This window comes from Diabrotica virgifera, chromosome 5, assembly GCF_917563875.1.
Source record: "Diabrotica virgifera virgifera chromosome 5, PGI_DIABVI_V3a".
NCBI lineage: Eukaryota > Metazoa > Arthropoda > Insecta > Coleoptera > Chrysomelidae > Diabrotica > Diabrotica virgifera.
This window is the reverse complement of record NC_065447.1, coordinates 215,982,480-216,008,061: the sequence shown is the minus strand read 5'-3', so window position 1 is coordinate 216,008,061 and position 25,582 is coordinate 215,982,480. Positions and strand designations below refer to the sequence as shown.

General features: G+C 31.5%; 1 protein-coding gene across 50 annotated transcripts in view; it reads left to right on the top strand.

The window, feature by feature from the left end:
- The first annotated feature begins 2,836 nt into the window (after positions 1-2,836).
- Positions 2,837-25,582, top strand: part of LOC114334985 (mucin-5AC-like) — a 159,161-nt gene continuing 136,415 nt past the window's right edge. For all 50 annotated transcript variants that reach the window (XM_050650619.1, XM_050650637.1, XM_050650659.1 and 47 more), the window contains exons 1-7: positions 2,837-2,942; positions 14,757-14,825; positions 14,954-15,183; positions 15,273-15,512; positions 15,590-15,868; positions 16,587-16,868; positions 24,916-25,092. In XM_050650619.1, the coding sequence (XP_050506576.1) occupies positions 2,875-2,942; positions 14,757-14,825; positions 14,954-15,183; positions 15,273-15,512; positions 15,590-15,868; positions 16,587-16,868; positions 24,916-25,092 (1,345 nt within the window). In that variant the 5' untranslated portion in view covers positions 2,837-2,874. The remainder of the gene's footprint in view (positions 2,943-14,756; positions 14,826-14,953; positions 15,184-15,272; positions 15,513-15,589; positions 15,869-16,586; positions 16,869-24,915; positions 25,093-25,582) is intronic.

Here is a 25,582-nt window from a genome sequence, read left to right as displayed (position 1 = left end):
GATGAGAGAGACCTGCACAGAAGAAGACTTAATGATAGCAAATAACAGGGCCCTCTATGTGGCAAACCATTGGAAATACAGAATTTAAAGTTGTTGGTGTTCCGGACACGTAAAGTAAGTAAGTAGCATGGGAAGACGAAGAACAGAGACATTGAGAATATACCAGTAATAATGACACATTTAGCTAATAAAAAGACAATTGTTAGTCAAGAAATAAACTGAAGAGAAAAAACAAAACAAAATGAAATAGAAGGTAAAAAATGTTTTCTTCTTCTTCTTCTACTGCCGACTTTACTAATGAAGGTTGGCTATAACCATTGCAAATTTGTCTCTATCTTCTGCTTTTCTTAAAAGCGTCTGTGTTTAACACGGCCCGGATCAGCTATAACAACTAGCATTTACCATTTCTAAGTATGTTCCCAAAATATGATGTTTTTCTCCTTTTAACCTTCCGGTGACCAACCTTTTTTTGTTACACGGATGACCAACGGGGGTAAAAAATGACCCCAAGTCAAAAATGACAATTTACAAAAAATTTAAGTTGTTTTAAGAAATTTAATAATGTATTCGTAATTTTAATGTTACTATTGTATCAAGAAATTATAAATAAACATTAGTGTAAAACATATTTTTAATTACAACAGAACAAAAAGTGGAATCATCATTCTGAACTTAGATCTAAAGAAATTTTAAAATATACACTAATTACGTCGCCACAGGTTTAACCTTCGGATGAACAAGGGGGGTAAATTTGGACTCCAGTGCATGTTTTTATTTAATAAATTCAGAAATATTTTCAATTTTAAACTCATTATTTTTTAATTGATTTTAATATCGTTCTAGATACCCTCATATTTTTTTTTTGTAAAATTCCCTATATTTTACGAAAAAAAATATTTTCTGAATTTGGGGCCAAAGACGAACTCACTTGGCCTTCCATATCAGGGGCGGCCCGACGGGATAGGCAAGGTAGGCGCCGCCTAACCTCTTCAAATGTACGATACAATAATAAATTATTTATTAATATAAATTACTTATTTCAAAATTGTAATTTATAAATTTTGACACAATACGTAAGTATCTAAAATAGAAAAGCTACTTTTTAATTTCTCTTCGAAGTTGTAATTATTGTACGCTCCTCGTAGTAGTGCTACTCACTTCTATTATTGCACTACCCTATAATCACATTATCCAATAAATTTAGGAGATATGACACCAAAGTGTTTCAAATTCGTTCGGTTCTGCGCATGACGTCAATACGTGACTAGTTACCGGCGCCAATTTGAAATAACCTATGGATAGCATGAAGAGTGGAAGCATTCTGGTAACAAAATTACGGTTTATTTATATTAAATTTCTTTTTACGAAACGTAGTGATAAAGTAATGGATATAAACTTTTGTGAATTATGGATTTATTGAAGATAAAATAGGCAAATGTGCACTTAAAATAGTGATGTTTTCATTAAAATTATTATCATACTAACGTAATTATGGCATTCACTGGATACAATGAGGAAAACCTTATTAATACCTACTAAATTCCAATACTTTCCGTTATTAAAAAGGTTTTTCGCATCTACATCAGTCCCGTCTTTGAGAGGATGTGGAATCTTATTTTCGTTAGAGGTTTGGTCATCACATCTGTAACTCGTTCTGCAGTGGAAATTTGTGTAAAGGCTTTTTAGTTTGATCACAATTTCTTAGGTTGTATCTGCCTGTTTCCATATCTACCCATTCTTTTATGGTCATCTTCACCATTCTGTGAGATTATTTCAGTATCGATCTCATTTTGTTCTTATTGAGAAATAGCTATTGATGGTCATTTTTAGAATTATTTTCTATAAGGAGGTATTGTAGAGGCAATTGAAATCGTTTCTGACAACCAGTTTTTCCAAATGTTTAACCTGTTATACATATAAATAGCAGAAACAAACAACAAATGACAAAAATGTCGGGATGTCGGGAAAAACACGCTGTATTTTCCTGTCACCGTGTCACAAAGAAAATTGCCCAGCGCAAGTACATGTAATAATAATTATTACATGTACTTGCGCTGGCCAATTTTTTGTATGACACGTTGACAAGAAAATACAGCGTGTTTTATATGTTCGTTCATGGGTATTCTTTCATTTTTCCTACTGTATATAATATGTAGAGTATAGTAGAGTGTGGTAGAGTATAGAGTATATATATAAAGGTATATCTGTCGCCTACCCGCATACTGAGGTCACGAGCCGCCACTGTTCCATATTCCAATTTTATATTAAGTAAATACCGTCTGTTAAGTGGAATTGTATGTAAGAAACCTTTCAATATTGAAAAAATATTGTTTGTTAATAGTGGTCAAAAGTTCTCTGTCTCTTCCCATTCTGTGCAAAACCATTTCATTTGTAAAATGTGATAGAACCATGGTATTTTCAAAATTCTACTAAAAAGTCGCATCTCAAAAGCTTCAAGATTTTAGTAAAAAATTGAAGATATCAAAAAAATATTTTTAATTTTAAAAAACATTCAAAAACAAGGGTCGTCATGTTATTTTTTTCAAAACCAACTTGAATAATATCATTGATTTTCCAATAAATTGCAAGATATCGAGAGTTACTTATTTTGTTTTGAAAGTAATTGGTGTTTTGATATATCCATATCTATTGTAATTTGGGCTGAATATTAAAATAATTAAATATTTATATAATAAAAAAATTTCAGTATTTTCAGTATTTCAGCCGTCCCTGGATATGAAATTTCGATATCGTTTTTTATTCCGCTCGCGCTTTCATTGAAGTAAGAGATAAAAAATTTTTTGAGATAAATTCATTAAAGCTCACAAAATTTGTTTAGTACCAAGTTAATAGTGTTAAGTGTTAAGACGTGTTATGGGGACACTAACGGTGTGGATACCCCTGTTAGTGGTGTCCTTAATATTATTGGACCAACAGACTGGGTTAGTGCAAAAACATACTTATTTCGGTTTTTTAACATCAAGTTAATTAAAGAAAATAATTACTAAATTTTGGACCGCATTCCCGACTTTTAGTAATTTCTACCATCTTCAGTAACCATACCTAAATCAATTAAATAGTTTAGCTTTTGGAAAACCTGAAATTTAAATCATATATTTAATAAAATTATATTTTTATTATGTTGGACTTTTTTGAAATTGTTTAAATAAATGTGATTTTTTAAGCTTGGTTTAAATTTGGGTTGTCGTTGAGAGCGTAGGCGCAAAATTTCGGGCCCGTGCTCTTTAAATGCATTCATTTTTTTCGAACCCTAAGAAAACTAATTTATATTTTTGAAAAATTTAAACGCAGGATGAAAGACTACATTATTACCGAGGGCCGAAAGTCCCCGAAAATTTCTATAATGTTTATTTTAATAAGTTACAGTGGTGAAAAAAAAAAGAGAATATTTAGTGTGATTTTTAATTTTAAATTAACATTATTATTAACAAATTAACATTTCAATGGAACATTTTGTTTATTATAAGGGAATTTAGGCCCTCGGTAATAATGTAATCTTTCATTCGGTGTTCAAATTCAAAAATATTCAATAGTTTTCTCAGGATTCGAAAAAAATTAATGCATTTAAAAAGCATTGGTCCGAAATTTTGCTCCTGCGCTTTTAAGTTTTGATCAACATACTTTCATACAAATTAGTCAGGTGTACCAAGGTTTTAACTCAAAATTCAATCAACATTCATCCATTTTTTAAATTTAAGTATTAGGAAAGAATAGCTTAATAAGTAAAATTTACCATATACCGAAGTGTGCGGAAACTTTGGGGGTGGAATTCACCCTAACTGGGGGGTTGATACCTTTATAATAAAATATCCTCAATAATCGATAAAAAATATATTCCCAGCAAAAAATATTCTATTTTTTCTTTCGAAAAATCAATTACTTGAGATTTGTGATTAAAAATTTTAATTTTTCTAATTTTTTCAATCGATTTTTCAGGAATACGTAACTCAAAAACTTTATATTTTATCGAAAAATTGAACATATGGTAGCAAATCAAAAATTTTGCTTTTCTCTTTTTGCTGTGAGCCTCATACAAATCAAGTTATAACTCATTGAGTGTGACAATTTCCTATTTAAGAGTGGAGGCTCAAAATTTTGGGACAATGCTTTTAAATGTACTAATTTTTTTCGAATCCTGAGAAAACTAATAAGTATTTTTGAAAAATTTAAACGCGCAATGAAGGATTACATTATTATCAAGGGCAAAAATTCCAGAAAGTCCCTGAAAATTTCTATAATGTTTATTTTAATAAGTTACAGGGGTGACAAAGAGAGAACATTAAATGTGGTTTTAATTTCAAATATCTTATTCAAAAGAAACTTTTTCTTTATTCTAAGAAACTTTCGACCTTCGTTAATAATGTAATATTTCATTCTGCGTTTAAATTTTTCAAAAATATTTATTAGTTTTCTCAGGATTCGAAAAATATGAATGCATTTAAAAAGCATTGGTCCGAAATCTTGCGCCTATGTTTTTCACGAAAAATTGTTAAAACTCTACATAGAATAACATGAAAACGGTTAATTTTATGGAAAAAATTCATTATACGTATACCAAAGTTCTAAGTATAAAAAAAATGTATTAAAATAGACTGTAGAATTCTCTAGCTTATGTATTAGGAGAGTCATAATAAAAATAAGGTTGAATCCAATTTTTTTTTCGTGAAAAAAAAAGAAAACAACTATACTACCTACTTGCTATTACTATCTACCTACTTGCTATTTCTAGCGTAAATACAATTAAACGTTATCCATTTTAAATTCACTATTAATCAAGTGTCAGTAGTAGAATCCAAAATTTAATCAACTTAAAATGAATAACTTTGAAAAAAAATATGGTTACAGTGAAAAATATATTTTTCACATTTTTAAAGAAGTTCAAAACTATCGAAAATAGGTAAAATATCCTATATGTATTTTCTTTAAAAATTTAAAACAAAATCCAAAATTTTTCTTATATAGCCAATTTTATGCATCTGCGATATTTGTTTGCAACTTATTGTGAAAAAATATGGTACCTATTTTAAAAATTCCAAAAACATGTTTTTACTGCAGCCATAATATTTTTTAAAATTATTTTACATTGCTAATACTTTTGGATCCCATTACTGATGCTTAAAGAAAGTAAATTTAAAATTGCTTAATTGTAATTAGGGTAGTAATGTTGTTTTTTCTCACGAAAAAAGTAAGAATCGACCTTATTTTTATTATAATTCCCTTAGTTCATATGCTAGAGAGTTCTACCATGACCCATCTTATGACTTTTCCTTAAGTTAGTTCTTTAAAAAATATGTAATAATTTTTTTCAGTAAAATTGACCGTTTTCCTATTATTTTATGTTATTTTTAAATTTGTTCGTCAAATACGAAATATTCAAATTTGTGTTAGGGAAACATACGAAAAATTAAAATTTTCAATCAAGAAAGTCTAATATATTGTATTGATTTTTCGAAAAATACTCTCTCTACGTACATATTTTACCGTGGTGCACTGGACTAATTATATTATATAGTCAAAATTTAATTTAATTAACGTGTAATAATTTTAAAAATATACGTATGGTGCAAATGAAAGGAATAAATTCGTTATTTCGTAAACCGGCGACTCTAAGGAAAATCCCAAAACAGGTCGATTTTTATTTTTAAATTATGATATTTTGGCATATATGTCATACTAGTGACGTCATCCATCTGGGTGTGATGACGTAATCGATGATTTTTTAAATGGTAATGGAGGTCGTGTGCTTGCTCATTTTAAAGGTCATTCAATTCTACATTCAGTAATATGAACACTTACATAATTATTTGTACAGGGTGTCCAAAAAAAAATTTAAATAAATTATTTGAGAAAAAAGAAGAAGAATGTATGTATTTTATATAATTCAAAATACATTTTACTGTTGCCCAAAACCAGAAAAATGTTTTTTTTTACAAATAAACATTGCTTTCGATTAAATTTAATGTTTAAGCCCGCTCCTGCCAGCCACCACCTGTCTATTGAAAGTTTGAACATTTAATTTAAGCGAAAAGCAATGTTTATTTGTGATATGAACATTTTTTTCTGATTTCTGAAAGCAGTAAAATGTATTTTGAATTAACAAAATTACATATATTCTTCTTTTTTTTATCAAATAATTTAATTTATAAAAATTTTTGGACACCCTGTACAAATAATTATGTAAATGTTTATATTACGGAATAGATAATTGAATAGCCTTTCAAATAAGCTAGCACTCGACCCATATACTTATTTAAAAAAAATCATCTTTTACGTCATCACTCCCAGACGGATGACGTCACTAGTATGAGTATCTATATGTCAAAATATCATAATTTAAAAATAAAAATTGACCTGTTTCGGGATTTTCCCTTAAAGTCGCCGGCTTACGAAATATCGAATTTATTCGTTTCGTTTGCACCATACTGTATATGAGTTTATTATTATAAACTTTTTAGTGTATCTTTTATAAATAGTATATACAGTGGAATCCCGATAAGTCGGCCTCCGATAACCCGGAAGTCCGGCTAACCCGGATCGATTTTCATCAGAAAATAAAAATGTTTTCACTTTGACTGAGTTTTTTTCCCAAGAAATAAACAATAATGTATAGAACTGTACGTAATTTAGATGTATTGGACATAAGTATTTCATTTTTTTTGGCAATTATAATTAAGTTATCTGTAAGAGTATCGTATTTTATTAATTTTTACCATATTCTCCGGTTAACCCGGATTTTCGATAACCCAGATCGGTCGCGGTCCCGATTAATCCGACTTATCGAGGTTCCACTGTACCTACATGTAATTTGGATTGAATTTTTATATTGCGAATTGGTTTATTTTGTTCAATAGTTAATTATTTCCACATATTTATAATAATATGTACATATGTTTCAATAGGTTCTAAAAGTCTATGCTAGGTAATTAAAGATATTTTTTAACTATGTCAATATTTTTAATTATTTTGACTTATTTGATGATTACAATTTTTTCGTTTTGTTGCATTTTCGATTAATTTGTCATGTTCAGTGTCTTTGTCATATTGTTTCCTTCTAATAGTCTAAGATACGATATAACACCGATATTTGCACCGATATCTGTTTAATGGATAAAAATTATTGAATATGTAATTTAGCATGTTAACAATTACACAAAACAAGGGTTGCCCGATTAATTAATAATTAAAGAATGAAATTCTTTTTATAAATAAAAAAAATTTCGACCCGGGCAGATATTATTTCAGATTTAGGTCATTCTAAACAAAAAAGGTATGTTGTAATTGTTCTCTAAAGTTGATCGTTTTCAAGTTATAAACAATTCAAAACTGAAAAAAGAACGAAAGATGACGATTTTCAAGGCTCAAAAACATAAGTATAAAATATCAATTTTGAAATTACGAAGTGCCTAAATTCAAGTTCAAACCTTATTCTATCAGTTCTTGAGAAGTCTTTTGGACTTATTTAATTCTGAAACATTATTTTTTAGTTATTAATGCCCGTCTCTAATGTTTTAGAATAAAACATAGCTAAAATTATTATCGAGACCTGATAGAAAAATCGAGACCTGATGGAAAAAGGTTTGAACTTGAATTTATGTACTTGATTATTACAAAAAAGGGCCGGCGTAGCTCAGGCGGTAGTGTGCTTGACTCGAGTGCTGGTAGGCCGGGGTTCAAATCCTACCGCCGGCAAGAACAACTAGACATTTTTAAAAATGTCTATTGGCCCCTGGTCGACTCAGCCTGAATAAAATGAGTACCTTGGGTAAACCAAGAGTAATAATAGGCGGTTGAAGCGTAGCACTGACCCTGTTACCGTCCTTGTATACCGTAGGCCCTAGATAGAGCAGACTACCCTGCTATAATACCAAAGCCACGAAAGTGGTATAAAACGGGAGACTATTATTATTATGATTACAAAAGTGATATTTTTTACTTGTGTTTTTGAGCCTTGAAAATTATCATCTTCCGTTCTTTTTTCAGTTTTAAATTGTTTATAACTCGAAACCGATCAACTTTAGAGAAAAATTACAAAAGACCTTTTTTATTGAGAATGATCCAAAAAATCTGATATTATTATATCTGCTCGGATCGACAATTTTTTTAAATTCATAAAAAAAATGTAATTTTTTAATTATTAATTAATTATAGTTAGAACAAGATTAGATCAGCCAACCCTTGTTTTTTGTAATTGTTATCATGCTAAATTACATATCCAATAATTTTTATCCATTAAACAGATCGGAGCAAATCGACCTTATATCGGGTCCTCTATTATAATATATATCAAATACATATTGTTTTTGTAACTTCCATTCCTGATTATTTTTATGTTATTTTATATCAATATAATTTTCGTTTTATATTGTCTATTTATTTAAACTTTTTAAAATACTTTATTTTGCGAAATTGGCAAGTTGGTTGTTAAAATCAGTAGAACAGGGCAAATCTGTGAAAAAACCTCTATCTTTGGATGTAAGAGGTGGCATTCATATTTTTGCTGATAAAGTTAGGTGACAGCTTCAATAATTATAATTGACTTATGCTCCTTTTCAAATATGCCCGAAACATTAATAAAAAAATTAAAATACATATTTAAAAATTTCGAAAAACATCGATTTTTTCTACTTTCTTTGCTTATAACTTTAAAACGATTTATTTTGGAACAAAGTTGTAGATAATTAAATAAAAGAAATAAAATAAAGATAATTAAATTTTGAATAATATACCACTGGATAAAAATGTTTTAAATTATTACCCTTTCTGCAAAATAGCAATAAATACAAAATAAGGGGGCAAAATAAGCCTGCTTTTATTTTCAACCACTTTGGTTGCACTTCGAACCTTCGTAATTCGCTTAGAGAATGCTTATAATATACTTAAACCGTCCACCAAATTTCAATAAAATCGACTTAATAGATTTTGCATAATAAATTTTCAATCGAATTATTTTTTTAAAGTTCAAATTTTTAAAAACTTTCTGAACAAAAAGTAGACCATTTAGAAGTTTGCTAATTTTTTTACATATAAACAGGCGCTCTACCTATCTAATAAACTTTGCAGAATTAAAATCGGATGATTTAAGCAGCCTCAGCAATTGTTTAAAGTTGTAAATAATTTTTTGACTTATAAACAAATAGAATATATCCGTTACTATTATATTAAATTAAATTCACAAAACGAAACTAGAAAATACTCGGTAAATACAACCCTTATTTTAAAAGTAAAAAAGTTGAATGGTGAGGACTAGTTCCGGAGATACAGCCGGTTAAAGTAAGCGTCGTACCGAGTATTTTCTAGTTCCGTGTTGTAAATTTAATTTAATTTAATAGTAACGGAGATATTCTATTTGTGTATAAGCCACAAAATTGTTAAACTTTAAAACATTGCTGAGGCTGCTTAGATAATCCGATTTTAATTCCGTAAAGTTTATTAGATAGGTAGAGTACCTGTCTATATGTAAGAAAATTAGCTAATTTCTAAATTCTAAATGGTCTCTACTCTTTGTTCAGAAAGTTTTTAAAAAATTTGAACTGTAAAAAAAATTAGATTGAAAATTTATTATGCAAAATCTATCAGGTCGATTTTAATGAAATTTGGTGGACGGTTTAAGTAAGTTATAAGCATTTTCTAACCGAAATACGAAGATTGTAAATGCAACGAAAGTGGTTGAAAAACATTAAATAAAAACAGGCTTATTTTGCCCCCTTATTTTGTATTTATTGCTATTTTGCAGAAAGTGTAATAATTCAAGACATTTTTAACTAATCGTATATTATACGAAATTTAATTAGCTTTATTTTATTTCCTTACAACTTTATTCCAAAACGAATTGTTTTAAAGTTATAAGCAAAGAAAATAGAAAAAAATCGATGCTTTTCGAAATTTTTAAATATTTTAATTTTTTTATTAATGTTCCGGGCATATTTGAAAGGGAGCATAAGTCAATTATAATTACTGAAATTGTCACCTAACTTAATGTGCCAAAATCCGAATGCCTCCTCTCACATCCACCTCAAAACAGATCCGCCCTGGTCTACAGTTCCAATAATACAAAAACAAATTTTAAGTGCAAAAAAAAATTTTCTTCTGAGACTGCTTTGTTGATTCCGTGTAGCCATGTTATAGTGTAGATAGTCTGCCTTGTTTTTTTTTCTCTGACGGGATCCGTTCCAATATCTTCTTAGGGGATCATTCCTGTCCCATTCGCCTTACGTGGCCATACCAAATTGCTTACTTCCATTTGCTTTCTTGGTTTATAATATGCTCCAGTCTAGATCTCCTTGCTACTCTTCTCCAAAAGTCCATTTCTATTACTAGCAGGCCACTTTTTTGTCAACTAACAAGTTTTTGAGGTATACGTAATAACAGGTCATAATATGGTATGGTCCCATAATAGTCCCTTTGTGTTTCAGGTTTCTCAGACCTGTTTCTCTTTGATGATTTGGTCTATGATTGTCTCTTTAAACCTTCCTTTTGTTTTATACCAAGATGTACATATTAATTGAAATGTTAAATTTTGTCTCTTTCTAAAGCCCGATCTCCAGGTGATTCGGTGCTTCCTATGCATATATATTTTGTTTTTTTCCGTATTAACTTCAAGGTCCCAATCTCAATATTCCTCAATCAGTTTTCTTGATTTTTTCTAGGTTCTTTTTTTCTTCTTCTTCTTCTTCTTCTTCTTTCTCGAAACTCCTTATGCCCCTCAGGGGCGTCGGAGGTTTTATTCATCCTCTATCCATATCTTCCATTTCTTGCGGTCCTTTGCTATCTCTTTCATTTGTTGATGTGTTTTTCCTTTTTCCTGTCCAATTTCTATAATCTGATCAATCCATCGCTTCCTTTGCCTCCCTTTCCTTCTTTTACCATATCTTTTTGATTCCATCACCTGCTTTGGTAGTCTTCCTTGGTCCATTCTGTTAATGTGTCCATAACATTTTAATTTTCTTTTTTGGATCTTGGTTATTATCGATTCCTGTTTCAGTCTTTGTCTAATATCTTCATTTCTTATTCTGTCCAATTTCGTTTTTCCTGCTATTTTTCTCATCTGCTTCATCTCCGCTGCGTTTATTGTACTGTCTATTTTTACATTGTTTACCCATGTCTCACTTGCATATATTAAAGTTGGTACAGATATTGCATTGCATACCTTCAGTTTTATTCTTTTTCTATTTCTTTCTTTCCAAATATTGTTTTATTTAGTGCATAGTAGATCTTATTGGCTTTTTTCGCCCTGTATGAGATTTCTTGATCTAGCTTTCCATCCTCTGATATTATTACTCCCAGGTATTCAAACGTCGAGACTGTTTCTATTATTTCGTTTTTGCACCTAAATATCGTTTAGTTTATTTCTTCCCTTTTCTTTTGGGCTACTATCATGGTCTTCGTTTTCTTTACATTTACCTCCATTTTCAAATTTTCTATTTCTTCCACCCAAATATCGATTAATTTTTGCATTTTCTCTTTATTGTCTACAATTATTACTAGGTCATTTGCATATAGTAATCCCTCCATTCTCACTGGTACTAAATTCCTGTACCCTATTGTTCTTACGTGAACAATACCTGGTCCACAACCGTGGACAAGGTACCGTCCTCTTTTTTTCTTACGTGAACAATACCTTGTCCACAACCTTTTGTTGTATGAAGTCGTGTGACAGTCTATTGTCGGTTTTTATTTTGGCTATTGTTCCTCTATATAATTATTTAATAGCGTTGATTAAACTAAAGTTTATGTTACCTATTTCAAGATTTTCCATAGCTTTTGCTGTTTTGCTTATTTCTTTTTCCCCAAATAGGTTGATAAGTTATTGTAATGTATATTTCATTATTTTTACCCTGCATTATTCGATATTTCTGTTTTATTTTATTTCTGTTTTTTATTATTATTTCGATTGTTATTTTTTATTTTTTTGTGACTCTTTTTTCATTTATGAATATTACTTTACTGTTTCGGTGTTTACTTCCATCCTCATATTTTCTATTTCCTCCTTTCGTACATGTTTAATTTGTTTACTTTATCTCTACCACTTATTCTATTATCTGACCCTCAAGCTCTAAATTACATCTTAGTAGATTTACTATTGTTCTGTCTGAATCTATTTCCTTGTGGCAAATTACGTAATTATAAATAAACGTCAAATAAACTTAATTTCAAACTTACATTGAGGCTTTGTTCCCAACTCCCAAATAAAATACACTTCTCCAAGAAATTAACCCACCGCCTTAAAAATTGGTAATTTTTAATGTTTCGAATTTCCTAAATCTGTTGTACGATTTAAGTGATTTTTTTTAACATGATATAGCCTTATTCTTTAACACTATCGCTGTGATAATATTGTTGCTAGACAGGTAAATTGTCATTGTATACCCGGTGTACCAATCAAACTGTGATTTTTTCTCAAAGTTCTCGTCACCCTGTGGAATATTCTAGCATTTATAAAATATTGAAATTAAAACCCAACTATAACCTCATATTTTTTAACACTCTGATTTTTAATTCATTGGCTTATGTTGGATAATAAAAAAGTTATGTACCTACTTTAAAAACTAGCTGTTTTTCGTCAAAACAAGGTGTTTTTAAATAAGTATAGCAAATTTTAAGGGGTAATTCTGCCCATAACGCTCCACAAAAATTACCCATTTTTAAGGTGGTGCGTTAATATCTTGGAAAAGTGTAGCAAAATCAATTTACTGTTACAACCATGCATCATACGTTGTAAATCCTCTTCACTTTGAGAGATTAGTATCGGATCATTTGCATAGCAGATTATTTTATGTTATTTTTCTGCCATTTGGAATTTTTTTAAGTTTTTACTTTTTTATTATTTCGTCCATGATCATGTTGAACAATAGTGGACTCAGGGAATCCCCCTGTCTCATCCCATTGCCCGCTTCAATTGGGTCCATAAGTTCTTCTTCTACTTTTACTTTTATTGTGTTGTTCTGGTAGATAGAATAATACCTAGTAATGCATAATTCGTAATATATAGTGATGAGCGTGCTAATAACCAAAATAACGTAAAATATGTAAAATATACCACGTTGTGAAATAAAAATAGATGAAACTAGTACAGGTGTAAAATTATCGATAGGAACCTATAAATTTACATTACATACGTGACAGGAGAATTTTATAAAATTAAACTTAATTCATCCCACGTCTAAAGGTGGTAAACTATGTATGTAATATAATCTAAATAGACTACAGGCCCATGTCCAAAAATGGATGGGTCATATGAACCACCAGGTGACGTATATAGGACGATATAAGAGCATAAAATAATAAGATTCAGCACTATGCCGTCACTTGTAAGCAATCCAACTGAGTGCTGGTGAGAATTCAAAAGTGCAGGTAGAGTGGGTACATTTTGGTCATATATTTTTGTACGGCATTTTTACCATCGATAGATTAATGAAAAATAATAAGAAAGCGCCCAGTGCCGTACAAAAATGGTGAGCCACAAAGTTGGTAATTTTTTTTTATTATCTGACAATTTCCAGGGTAAATTTGGTCATTTCATTCTGTACGGCATCAGTTTCATACTGTTTCAATACAACTTCTAAGCGATTATTCCGCAACGCCGTACAAAAATCATGCGACAAGGAGAAAAATCGAGGGTTGCAATCCCCTCTCTTTCCGCGGTCCGGGGGGTAATTTGAAAAAGAACGGCTTCGGTTCCAAAACATTATTTAGCACTTAAAAGTACTATTAAAAATAATGCCGTCAAAAAATTATTGTTCATTTGAATGTATATTAATAATTATATTAATTTCATGGTATACTTGATTTATAAAGCTAAAAAATCATTTGACTCTGTACGGCAACTTTGTTTTTAAAATGATATTGTAAAATACAATTCTTATATATGTAGTATTGCCGTTTAAAATAAACTGTTCTAAAAAAAAATTCACCTTACATTTCGTTATATGGATTTTTCTTACATTTCATTCTGTGGATTTTTCCTTGTGTTCTTACAAACCTTTGGACCAACGAAAATGTACGGCATGTAAAATAATGTTATCTATGCATAAAATACTTTCAAAATAAATTAATTTTATGTTGTTTCAAATCACCTCCCGGACCACGGAAAGAGAGGGGATTGCAACCCTCGATTTTTTCCCTTGTCGCATGAATGGATTAGAAGTTGTATTGAAACAGTATGAAACTAATGCCGTACAGAATGAAATGGCCAAATTTACCCTGGAAATTGTCAGAAAATAAAAAAAAATTACCAACTTTGTGGCTCACCATTTTTGTACGGCACTGGGCGCTTTCTTATTATTGTTCATGGATCTATCGATGGTAAAAATGCCGTACAAAAATATATGACCAAAATGTACCCACTCTACCTGCACTTTTAAATTCTCACCAGCACTCAGTTTTACTGCTTACAAGTGACGGCATAGTGCTGAATCTTATTATTTTATGCTCTTATATCGTTCTATAAAGGTCACCTGGTGGTTCATATGACCCATCTATTTTTGGACATGGACCGGTAGTCTAAAATTTATAGGTTCCTATCGATAATTTTAATCTCTACTAATTTCACCTCTTTTTATTTCACAACGTGTTATGCTTTCTACCTTTTGCGTTATTTTGCCGGTTGCTAGTGCGCTCATCACTGTATAGTTCGCTAATTAGTTTGCTTTCATACCTATATTAATAGGTATATACATAATATTCACAAAATATTTGTAAGATTTTATTGTTATTATAATTTATAAATTTTGTTACAGAGGAGCTCAAGTTCCCAAATTTTTACAAAAAAAATATGGCACCAAAACAGTGGACGGTTATATCCCTAAGTAAGTTCACCGTAATATTATTAGGTACCGTTTTTAAAAACGTTTTTAATGTATTAAAAAATTATTTGGTACACCATACCTACAGAATTTTTTACTAAAACAATTATTAATTATTTCTATTTTTACAGTGCCAATACTAAATCATATACCAAGACCAAAACTGCCCATACTAAATCCAGGCATCACGGACACACCTCAAAAATGTTACCACCACGCGCCCATGAGGCAACCATGAGCCCATATGATGTTTCCGGTAGAAAAGCCAGAGACTTCTTGGATGCTGTATCTGGCCCATCCAAATATATTAGTTCAGGTGGATCATACGGTGGATCTTCACAAGGTTTTTCATACCAAGGAGGTATGAATATATTAGTATTTCTATAATTCTTGCTATGAAACTCCAAGCATGTCATGTATTTCATATACTCATGGCTCTTTCTTTCTTAGGATGTCAGAGTATGCCCTCACCCATGAACGCTGGAGTAAAATGCTCGTCAGTGTCTGGATGCACAGCTACTTGTATGCCAGACGCTCATTTCCCTAACGGAAGAACGGAACTTAAACTTCTCTGTCAAAATGGACAATGGTTTGCAGAAGGATATAATGGTGTACCAAACTGTGAACGCAGTTCTGGAATGAGTGGCTCATCATCTAGTTCTGGTGGATCTTCCATTTCATTCCAAGGAGGTAAAAATATATTAGTATTTATATATTTCTTAACATAAAATCCTTAGGTATCATGTATAACTGATTTCTTTTCTTAGGATGTGTGGGTATGCCCTCACCCATGAACGCTGCAGTTAAATGCTCATCATTATCTGGATGCATCGCTACTTGTATGCCAGGCTCTCAATTCCCTAATGGAAAAACTGAACTCCAGATTCTCTGTCAAAATGGACAATGGTCAGCACTACAGTTTAATGGTGTACCAGACTGTCAACTTATATCTGGTTCATCCGGAATGAGTGGTTCATCATCTAGCTCAAGTAGTTCTTCATCTTCTTCATCAAGTGGATCCTCAGGCAGTATTTCTTTCCAAGGAGGTACAAATATATTAGTAAAAGTGTAAAGATGATTCTGATTTGAATACAGAATAGGGCCTCCACTATGTGTTTATACGTATTTCGATTTTAACTTAATCTCATCAGAGCACCTGTGCAGAAGCACTGAACTGGAATCAAATCTTTTTATCTCTTCGGTATAATTACTAAAATAATTACAATAGATGCAACTAGCACCATCTGTGAATCGTAAGTCAAAAAAGGCAGAAACAAAAATTCGAATTATTATGCTGTGCGCTTTTTAAGACGAAAATATAAAGCAGAACAGATTGGTGAATTAGCTGAACAAGCTTACTCAACAGGTTAATCTATAATTGCATTCGCGACTTATTGTTCACCGTGATAATAATCTTTAGCAAACTAGTTTCTTTTATACCCACAAAAGCAGATAAAAACAAACTATAAAAGTAAAGATGATTCAGATTGGATTCCAAAATAGAGCCTCCACTATGTGCTTATACGTATTTCGAACTAGTTGGCTAAAGATTATTATCACGATGAACGACAAGTCGTGAATGCAATTATAGATTTCCCTGTAGAGTAATTCATCACTCTGTTCTGCTGTTTATTTCCGTCTTAAAAAGCGCAGAAGATAATAATTCGAATTCTAGTTTATGTCCCTTTTGACTTACGAACTATATTAGTAATTATATATTTCTGAAGTTAGATATTTAATATATTTTCTGCTTTTATTGCTTAGGATGTGTTGGTATGCCTTCACCCATGAACGCTGCAGTTAAATGCTCGTCATTGACTGGATGCAGAGCTACTTGTATGCCAAACTCTCAATTCTCTAATGGAAAAACTGAACTTCAGATGCTCTGTCAAAATGGACAATGGTCAGCAGAAGGATTTAATGGTGTACCGGACTGCCAATGGATCTCTGGTTCATCCGGATCATCATCTAGCTCATCGAGCTCATCATCTAGCTCAAGCAGTTCTTCTTCATCCAGTGGATCATCAAGCATTTCATTCCAAGGAGGTACAAATATATTAATATTTATATATTTATATATTACTACTTATATATTTCTAATATAAAATTCCTAACAAGTTAGTTATTTAATATTGTTACGACAGTTCCGTAATATTGATCCCATATAGAAAAAGTCGCTTGACGAAAAAGAAATATTAAATTTCGACAATACTCTAGATATCATCTAAAAATCCTGAAATATCCAGGGAAGTCTGGAGTGTCAGAAAATGTATACAGGGTGTCCAGAAACTCTACCGACAAATGAAGACAGGAGATTCTTCAAATAATTTTAAGATAATTTAATCCAATTCACTTAGTCCGAAAATGCTTCCTAAGGGAGCTAGAGCTCTTTGAAGATGGCGTCTTGTAATTAGTTTTTCTTAAATACCTCCAGAACGCTTCTATTTAGAAAAACAAAAATTGGTACGCGTATTTATCTTCAAGATATAAATCTAATTCATTCATTGCAAATTTCTAGTACCGATCATAAGCGTCCGTTTTGGGTAGGGCAACGGTTATTTTATCGCATAACTTTTTTATCTTTAGTTTTTATACATTTATGACACTGGCTTATTAAATTGTGAAGTATTCTAGTACTAAAAGGTACTCTTGCTTTAAATCTGTTGGACACACCGTTTTCTAGAAAAATCGATTTGAAAATTTTTAGCTTTCTGAATTAAAAAAAATTCAAAATAAAAACTCTTTAGAAAGACGAAAACTGGTACATTTATTTATATTCCAGAGATAAATCGATTTCATTAATTGCGAATTTCTAGTAATGGTCATAGGCGTCCGTTTTGGGTAGGTCAACAGTTAATTTATAGCATAAATTTTTTGTCTTGAATTTTTGAGCATTTTTGACACTAGATTAATAAATTATGAGGTATTCGAGTACTAAAAGTTACTCTTACTTTATGTTGGTAAAATACTTCGTTTTTTGTTTAAAAGTTGTTTCAATTTTTTTTCAAATTCCAAAAACGAAAAACTTTCAAATCGATTTTTCTAGAAAACGGTGTGTCCTATCGACTTAAAGCCAGAGTACCTTTTAGTACTAGAATACCTCACAATTTAATAATCCGGTGTCAAAAATGCATAAAAGTTAAGGACAAAAAAGTTATGCGATAAAATACCCGTTGCTCTACCCAAAACGGACGCCTATGACCGGTACTAGAAATTTGCAATGGATGGAATCGATTCATCTCTGAAAAGTAAATACGCATACCAATTTTCGTTTTTCTAAATAGAAGCGTTCTGGAGGTATTTAAGAAAAACTAATTTCATGACGCCATCTTCAAAGAGCTCCTAGCTCCCTTAAGAAGCATTTTCGGACTAGGTGAATTGGGTTAAATTGTCTTAAAATTATCTGAGGAATCTCCTGTCTTCGTTTGTCGGTAGCGTTTCTGGACACCCTGTATAGTCCAGAAAGCCACTGCGCATCCGCTAGGGAAAATATTTTGATTCGGATTTTTTGCACAATCTTACTCAAAAAGGACCCCTTTTAACAAATTTGCATGTTGCCATGACCAAAAGTTGGTCAAAACCTTTTTAAACGTTTTTTTTTTGTTTTTTTCCTAAAATTATTTTTTTTGCATGGAACAAAGTTTTTTTAGATTTTTTCAATCATTCCAAACAGAAAAGGTCTTTGGTGACTTTTCTCTGAAGTTGATAGTTTTTGACATATAAGCGATTAAAAATTGAAAAATTGCGAAGTCGGCCATTTTTAACCTTCAAAAACTATGTGAAAAACTGAAAATCTGAATGTTGCCAAGATATGTAGATATTCTTTAAACATCGACTGATGAAATCCCGATAGTGCAGTCACTGAAGGTGAATATGAGCTATTACCTCCGATTTCGTTGAACCTACATCGATTTGCACAAAAATTGGTGAGTGGTTAGAGGATATCTCAAGGAATAAAGGTGACATGGTGCCAACCTGCGCTTTTACCCTGGGGGTGGATGCCACCTCTCCTCGGAGGTGAAAATTATTTTATAAAAAATATCCCCACAATTCGATAGAGCGACAAATTATAAGCAAAATTTGTTATATAAAGTTATTAAAATAAATCAAACTTTTTGAGTTATTAAAGATCAAAGATTATAATTTTTCGTGAGAAAAATGCAAGTTTTTAACCGATTTTTCATAAATAACTCAAAAACTATAAGTTTTTACAAAAAAGGTATTATTATCAAAATTGAGGCTAATAAAAAACTAAATAAAATCCTTACTAGAAACACCTTTCAATGTTAACTGAAAGTGAGTTATAGGTAATTGAATGTATATTTCTTTCGTCGAGTACCCAAATCTAAGTATTCAAGCTTAAATACCGGGAAAATGATGCATTTTATAACATAAACTTATTAAACGTTTGTCAAAGCTCATTGAAATATCTATCAAATAAGTGCTGGAACAAGTTGATAGCATTAAAGTTTATGCACCAAAAATGTTTCAAAATGTATCTTTTAAAAAATTTTCTAAAAAATATTATTGTTTTTTTGTAAATAACTCCGTTAAATTTTAAAGTAGCAAGTTCATCTAATAACTGGTTAAAATTTTATTCCAAGAGCTATTAAAAAACGTCAAAATAGTCATTTATACCTCTTACTTTTTTAAAAATAAAAGGTTAAATGGCCCCGGTTACATGGTTCTCGCAGCAAAATTGAAAGTTTAAACGTTTCTATCTCGGTTATTGTTTACTCTACGAAAATAGTAAAATGGGTAAAGTATTTGTTGCAGAAGAAACTAAAATTTAGTTATTTATCATTTTTTACGTATATTGAGTATTTTTGGAGTTATTATCAAAAGAAAATGAAAAGTACGATAATTCTAAAAATTCTGATTTTTTTAAATTATACCTTTTTTTCAAAAATATGCATTCTAAACCGGTCAAATTTGTTGAAATAATTAATTATGATAACATAAAGAAATTCTTTTGAGGATTACTACAAATTTTAATTTTTGCGGAAATGGCGTATGTTTAGTTTTTAACTTTTTCCTAAAAAAATCGAAAGGGTTCTCTTATTTTCATCATAACTTGCTTAATTTTGATGCTATTAACTTCTACTGAAGCTCATTTGATAGGTATTCCGAAGTACTTTGACAAGGGCTTAACAAGTATATTCTATAAAATGCATGGTTTTCCCGTTATGTAAGCTTGAATACTTAGATTTGAGTACTCGTCGAAAAAAATATACATTCAATTACCCATAACTCAATTTAAAATAACATTAGTTTAGTTCTTTAAGTAGGGAGTGTATTAATTTTTTTATTATCTTTAATTTTGGTAATAGTAGCTTTTTTACAAAAGCTTATAGTTTTTGAGTAATACGTGAAAAACATCTTTAAAACATGCATTTTTTTAAGAAAAAATAAAATCTTTGATATTTAATAACTCAAAAAGTATTGATTTATGTTAATAACTTTATACAACAAATTTTGCTTAGAAGTTGCCCCTCTATCGATTTCTGGTATTATTTTTAATAAAAAAATTTCACCCCCGAGAAGGGGTGGCAACCACCCCCAGGGTAAAAGCGCAAGTTAACATCATGTCACCTTTGTTCCTTGAAGTATCTTCTAACTACTTACCAATTTTCATGAAAATCGATGAAGGTTCAACGAAATCGGAGGTGAAAACCTTTAATGACTCCACTACGAGGAGTTTTTTGCAATACAATATTCAAAATTCCTTTGTTTTTTAATTGCTAATCAAGCGTGCGCAACACTATTTTCCACCGTTGCAAAGTATGGTGCAAATGAAAGAAATAAATTCGTTATTTCGTAAACTGGCGACTTTAAGAAAAAATTCCGAAACAGGTCGATTTTTATTTTTAAATTATGATATTGTGGCATATATGGTATACTAGTGACGTCATCCATCTAGGCGTGATGACGTAATCAATGATTTTTTTAAATGAGAATAGGGGTCGTGTACTAGCTCATTTATAAGGACACCCTGTATAAATAATTATGCAAATGTTTATATTACTGAATAGAGAATTAAAGAACCTTTCAAATGAGCTAGTACACGACCCCTATTCTCATTTAAAAAAAATCATCGATTACGTCATCACGCCCAGATGGATGACGTAACTAGTATACCATATATGCCACAATATCATAACTTAAAAATAAAAATCGATCTGTTTCGGGATTTTTCCTTAAAGTCGCCGGTTTGCGAATTAACGAATTTATTCCTTTCATTTGCACCATACTGTCGGTGGAAATAGTGTCGCGCACGCTTCATTAGCAATTAAAAAACGAAGGAGTTTTGAATATTGTATTGCAAAAAACTCTTCGGGATTTCATCAATCGATGTTTAAAGAATATCTACCTACCTTGGCAACATTCAAATTTTCAGTTTTTCACATAGTTTTTGAGGGTTAAAAATGGCCGATTTCGCAATTTTTCAATTTTTAATCGCTTATATGTATGTCAAAAACTATCACCTTTAGAGAAATGTCACTAAAGACCTTTTTGCACGATTGATCATTTTGACTGTTTACCGTGACAGATTTTACGTCAGTAGGTGACATTTACTAGCAACTCGACGGTAAGTAATCCAACTCGACGCTAAGTACTCCAACTCGACGGTAAGTAATTCACTTACCGTCGAGTTAAAAAATCTCTTAATTTTAATTTATTTTTTGAAAGAATAAAGAAAACTAACGAATTATTTATTAATATTGAAACTTATGGTACAATTTGTTAAATTATTTAATGAAATCCCACTTGTTTGGGATGTGGTTTCACTTCTAACAGAAACTCCTGCAGAATCGCATACATTAGTAGTATTACTAGTATTGCACATTATTTTTTCGGCAAAATCTATTTTATTTTGAAGATAATCTTCTACATAGCTTTCTGCCACTGTCGATTAACGCCAACCTCCATGACGCTTTAATCCGAGGACATCAACATTCCCAAGCCCGTTCAATTTCTTCAAATTCACTTTCGCTCATATTTTAATTTATAATAATCAAAATTGTACTTAAAATTATTTAGTCCTGTCGCCAGGGGGGGTACAACGGCCTCCTGTATTCAGATGGACTTACCCAAGTTTTTTTTATGTATTTTGACCCGTAGAACATGAATTTTTTGGGTAACAGTTGATCCGGATGTCGATAAGATTGTTATAAACAAAGAAGTTGAGGAATTACATAACAGCGATTTCTCGCAAAACAAAACATGTTTTTGTATTTTTTGGGCCATTCTAACCAAAAAGTGTTCCTACAATTTTTTTCGAGGATGCATAGTTTTCGAGATAAACGCGGTGGAACTTTCAAAAAATCGAAAAATTGCAATTTTTGTACCCGAATAACTTTTGATTAAAAAATAAAATAGCAATTCTGCTTACCGCATTTGAAAGTTCAAGTCAATGTATATCGGTTTTAGTTATTTGCATTGCTAAAAATTTATTATTTTATTGTTAAACAAAAGTATAAACACCTAGTGCTGGAGTGATGTTTTCAATGATTTCTCATTTAAAATCGAACGAGTAGGTAGGGTAGGTACAAGTGCAAGCGAGGCTATTTCTACGTAGCATGCATGTAAACGCATGTAATAGGCACGGGAAACACTATGTGTTTATAGCGTTTTTTAGCAATAAACACATAAATTTTTAGCAATGTATATATTCGAAACCAATAGAATTTGACTTGAACTTTCAAATGCGGTAAGCAGAATTGCTATTTTATTTTTTAATCAAAAGTTATTGGGGTTCAAAAATTGCAATTTTTCGAGTTTTTGAAAATTCAACCGCGTTTATCTCGAAAACTATGCATCCTACGAAAAAACTTGTAGGAACATTTTTTGGTTAGAATGGCCCAAAAAATACAAAAACATGTTTTGTTTTGCGAGAAATCGCTGTTATGTAATTCCTCAACTTCTTTGTTTTTAACAATCTTATCGACATCCGGATCAACTGTTACCCAAAAAATTCGTGTTCTACGAGCCAAAATACATAATAAAAACTTGGGTAAGTCCATCTGAATACAGGAGGCCGTTGTACCCCCCTGGCGACAGGACTAATTGATAACTAAATAAAAACTCAATTCTCCATTGTTGTTATGCACCCTAGTTACTACCTAACAACCAAGTATCTATCTTGATAAAATGAATGAAACTAGTCAATATGACGAAAATGTTTAATTTTATAATTTATAATGGTATCAATCGTGCAAAAAACGTTATAAGCATGTCGAACGTTAAGGGTAACCGATCTCAGACAATAATTGGAGTCGTCGCCCCGCTCCTCCTCCAAACAATTGTCTTCGATCGGTATAAAACCCTTACCGTTCTCCATACTTAATATACTATTTCTATTTGGAATGATCCAAAAAACCTAAAAAAACTTTGTTCCATGCAAAAAAAATAATTTTAGGAAAAAACAAAAAAAAAAACGTTCAAAAAATTTTTGGCCCACTTTTGGTCCTGGCAACATGCAAATTTTTTAAAAGGGGTCCTTTTTGGGTAAGATTGTGCAAAAAATCCGAATCGGAATATTTTTCCTAGCGGAATCGCAGTGGCTTTCTGGACTAATATAGACGAGCCAAAAAATAAAAGTGCAAAAAAAAGATAACGACATAAAAGTCATACGAAAATGTCTTAAATATGGAATAAGATGTATTTGATAGGAAAAAACAAAATATAGTGGAACTATAAAGGCGTACTGGGCTGAATGGGAATCTCTGTATCTTTTAATGGTCTCTATTATATTATAAGGAGTGGAAAAGTCCCGATGGAGTACGTACAATTCAACAAGTAGTACAGGGTAAATCACATATTAAAAATATCTTGCAAGTACTTCGTAGCAGCCAGCCTTTCTGGAGTCAAAAGAACACTAACCAGAGTTCGAGACAGATTTTACTGGATCAATTTTCTCCGAGATTTAGAAGATTGGTGTAAGAAATGCGATTTATATAACGCTAGAAAAGGACCTGGAAGAAGAAATCGCGATAAAACGGCACAATATCTGTCCGGAGAGCCTTTTGAATGACTGGTAGTGGATATTCTCGGTCCACTTCCGATGACCGAGAGAGGAAACAAGAATTTAATGGTTGCAATGGATTATTTTTCAAAATGGCCTGAAATTGCATTCCTTCTTAATGATGAAACTACCACAGTAGTAGAAGCATTCTTAACACATGTATCAAGATATGGAGTTCCACTAGAGCTACATCCTGATGAAGGATGAAATTTTTGAATCAGAATTATGGCAAGAGTTGATGAAAATCTTTCCATCAGTAATCAGGCGGAATGGTCGAAAGACATAATAGAGCTGTGTATCAATACTTTTCAATGTTTATCACTGATAATCAAAAAGATTAGGATACTTTAATTCCTCTATTACTGTTATCCTATGGAACTTTCGAACATGAAGCAACTGGTTATTCTCCATCGATAATTATCACCGGAAGAGAAATTAAGCTTCCTCATATCTTATTTTCGGAAGGTTTGCCTCCCTGTGAACAAAACTCTTCATCCCTGACGAACATTGAAAATTTAAAAGATAAATTGGAAAAATTCTACCAATTCTACCAATGCATGTTACTGAGATAACTTTCGAAAGGATGACCCATTATAGATATACAATCCCACACGTAAGAAAATGACATTTTCCTAAACTTCAACTAAACTGGGAAGGCCCGTACATCGTTTTGCAAATAATAAACAATCTAGTTTTCTGCATCCAGTTTTCAGAATAATAGCTACCCAAGGTAGTTCATATCGAGAGATTAGTCCCATACCATGGAAGTGATCCACTTTTTTGACTTCAACCTATCCCTGATAGGCCAGGTGTTCAAGGCGAATAACTATAAACGAGGGAACAGTGTAACGGCAGTTCCGTAAGATCCCATATAGAACAAGTCCCTTGACGAAAAAGAAAAAGTATTAAAATTCGAGAATATTAGAGATACCGAAAAATCCCTAAATGTCTAGTGAAATCTGGAACTTCAGAAAATGTATATAAACATAGAAGATTTGTAGTCAATTGTTGTGAACACGTTGGTGTTGAGATGAATTGTAACAATATGTTTACGCTTTTATTTTTTAGGATGTACCGGTATGCCCTCACCTACGAACGCTGGAGTCAAATGCTCGTCATTGTCTGGATGTAAAGCCACTTGTATGCCAGATTATCAATTCCCTAACGGAAAAACTGAAGTTAGAATTCTCTGTCAAGATGGAAAATGGCTTGCAGAAGAGTTTAGTGGCGTACCAAACTGTGAACGTAAGTTAATAAACACAGGTGCTGGTCTTCTAGAATACTATTTCTAGATTAGAGTATCTCGAGACCTCTTCTGGACTGTTTATTTTTCATTATGTCCATATTTTCATTTTATTTACATGAGTTTGGATGAAATCTTAGGCCATAATCATAGCCAGCTCCCTGGAGCGTGCATAGACAGGACGCTAGTACATCTCTGGATTCTTCGTCTTCCAGTTCCATGACCGTTATCTATCGTTGAATATTATGTTGGCTACCATAATCGCTATAGTGATTTTATTGACAGCCAGAGCACGCCAAATAGAATTCTATTTTGCTGACGTCACAAAATAGAATTTCATAATGGGAGAATCGACGGTTGCTAGGTAACGTGACGTCACTAAAATAGAATTCTATTTGGCGTGCTCCCACACCTGCTCTGAATGATGATGTAGTCTATTTTCCGTACCATTTCCTTAGATTTTTCAGCTATGATGTCCTTCTTCTACCAGAA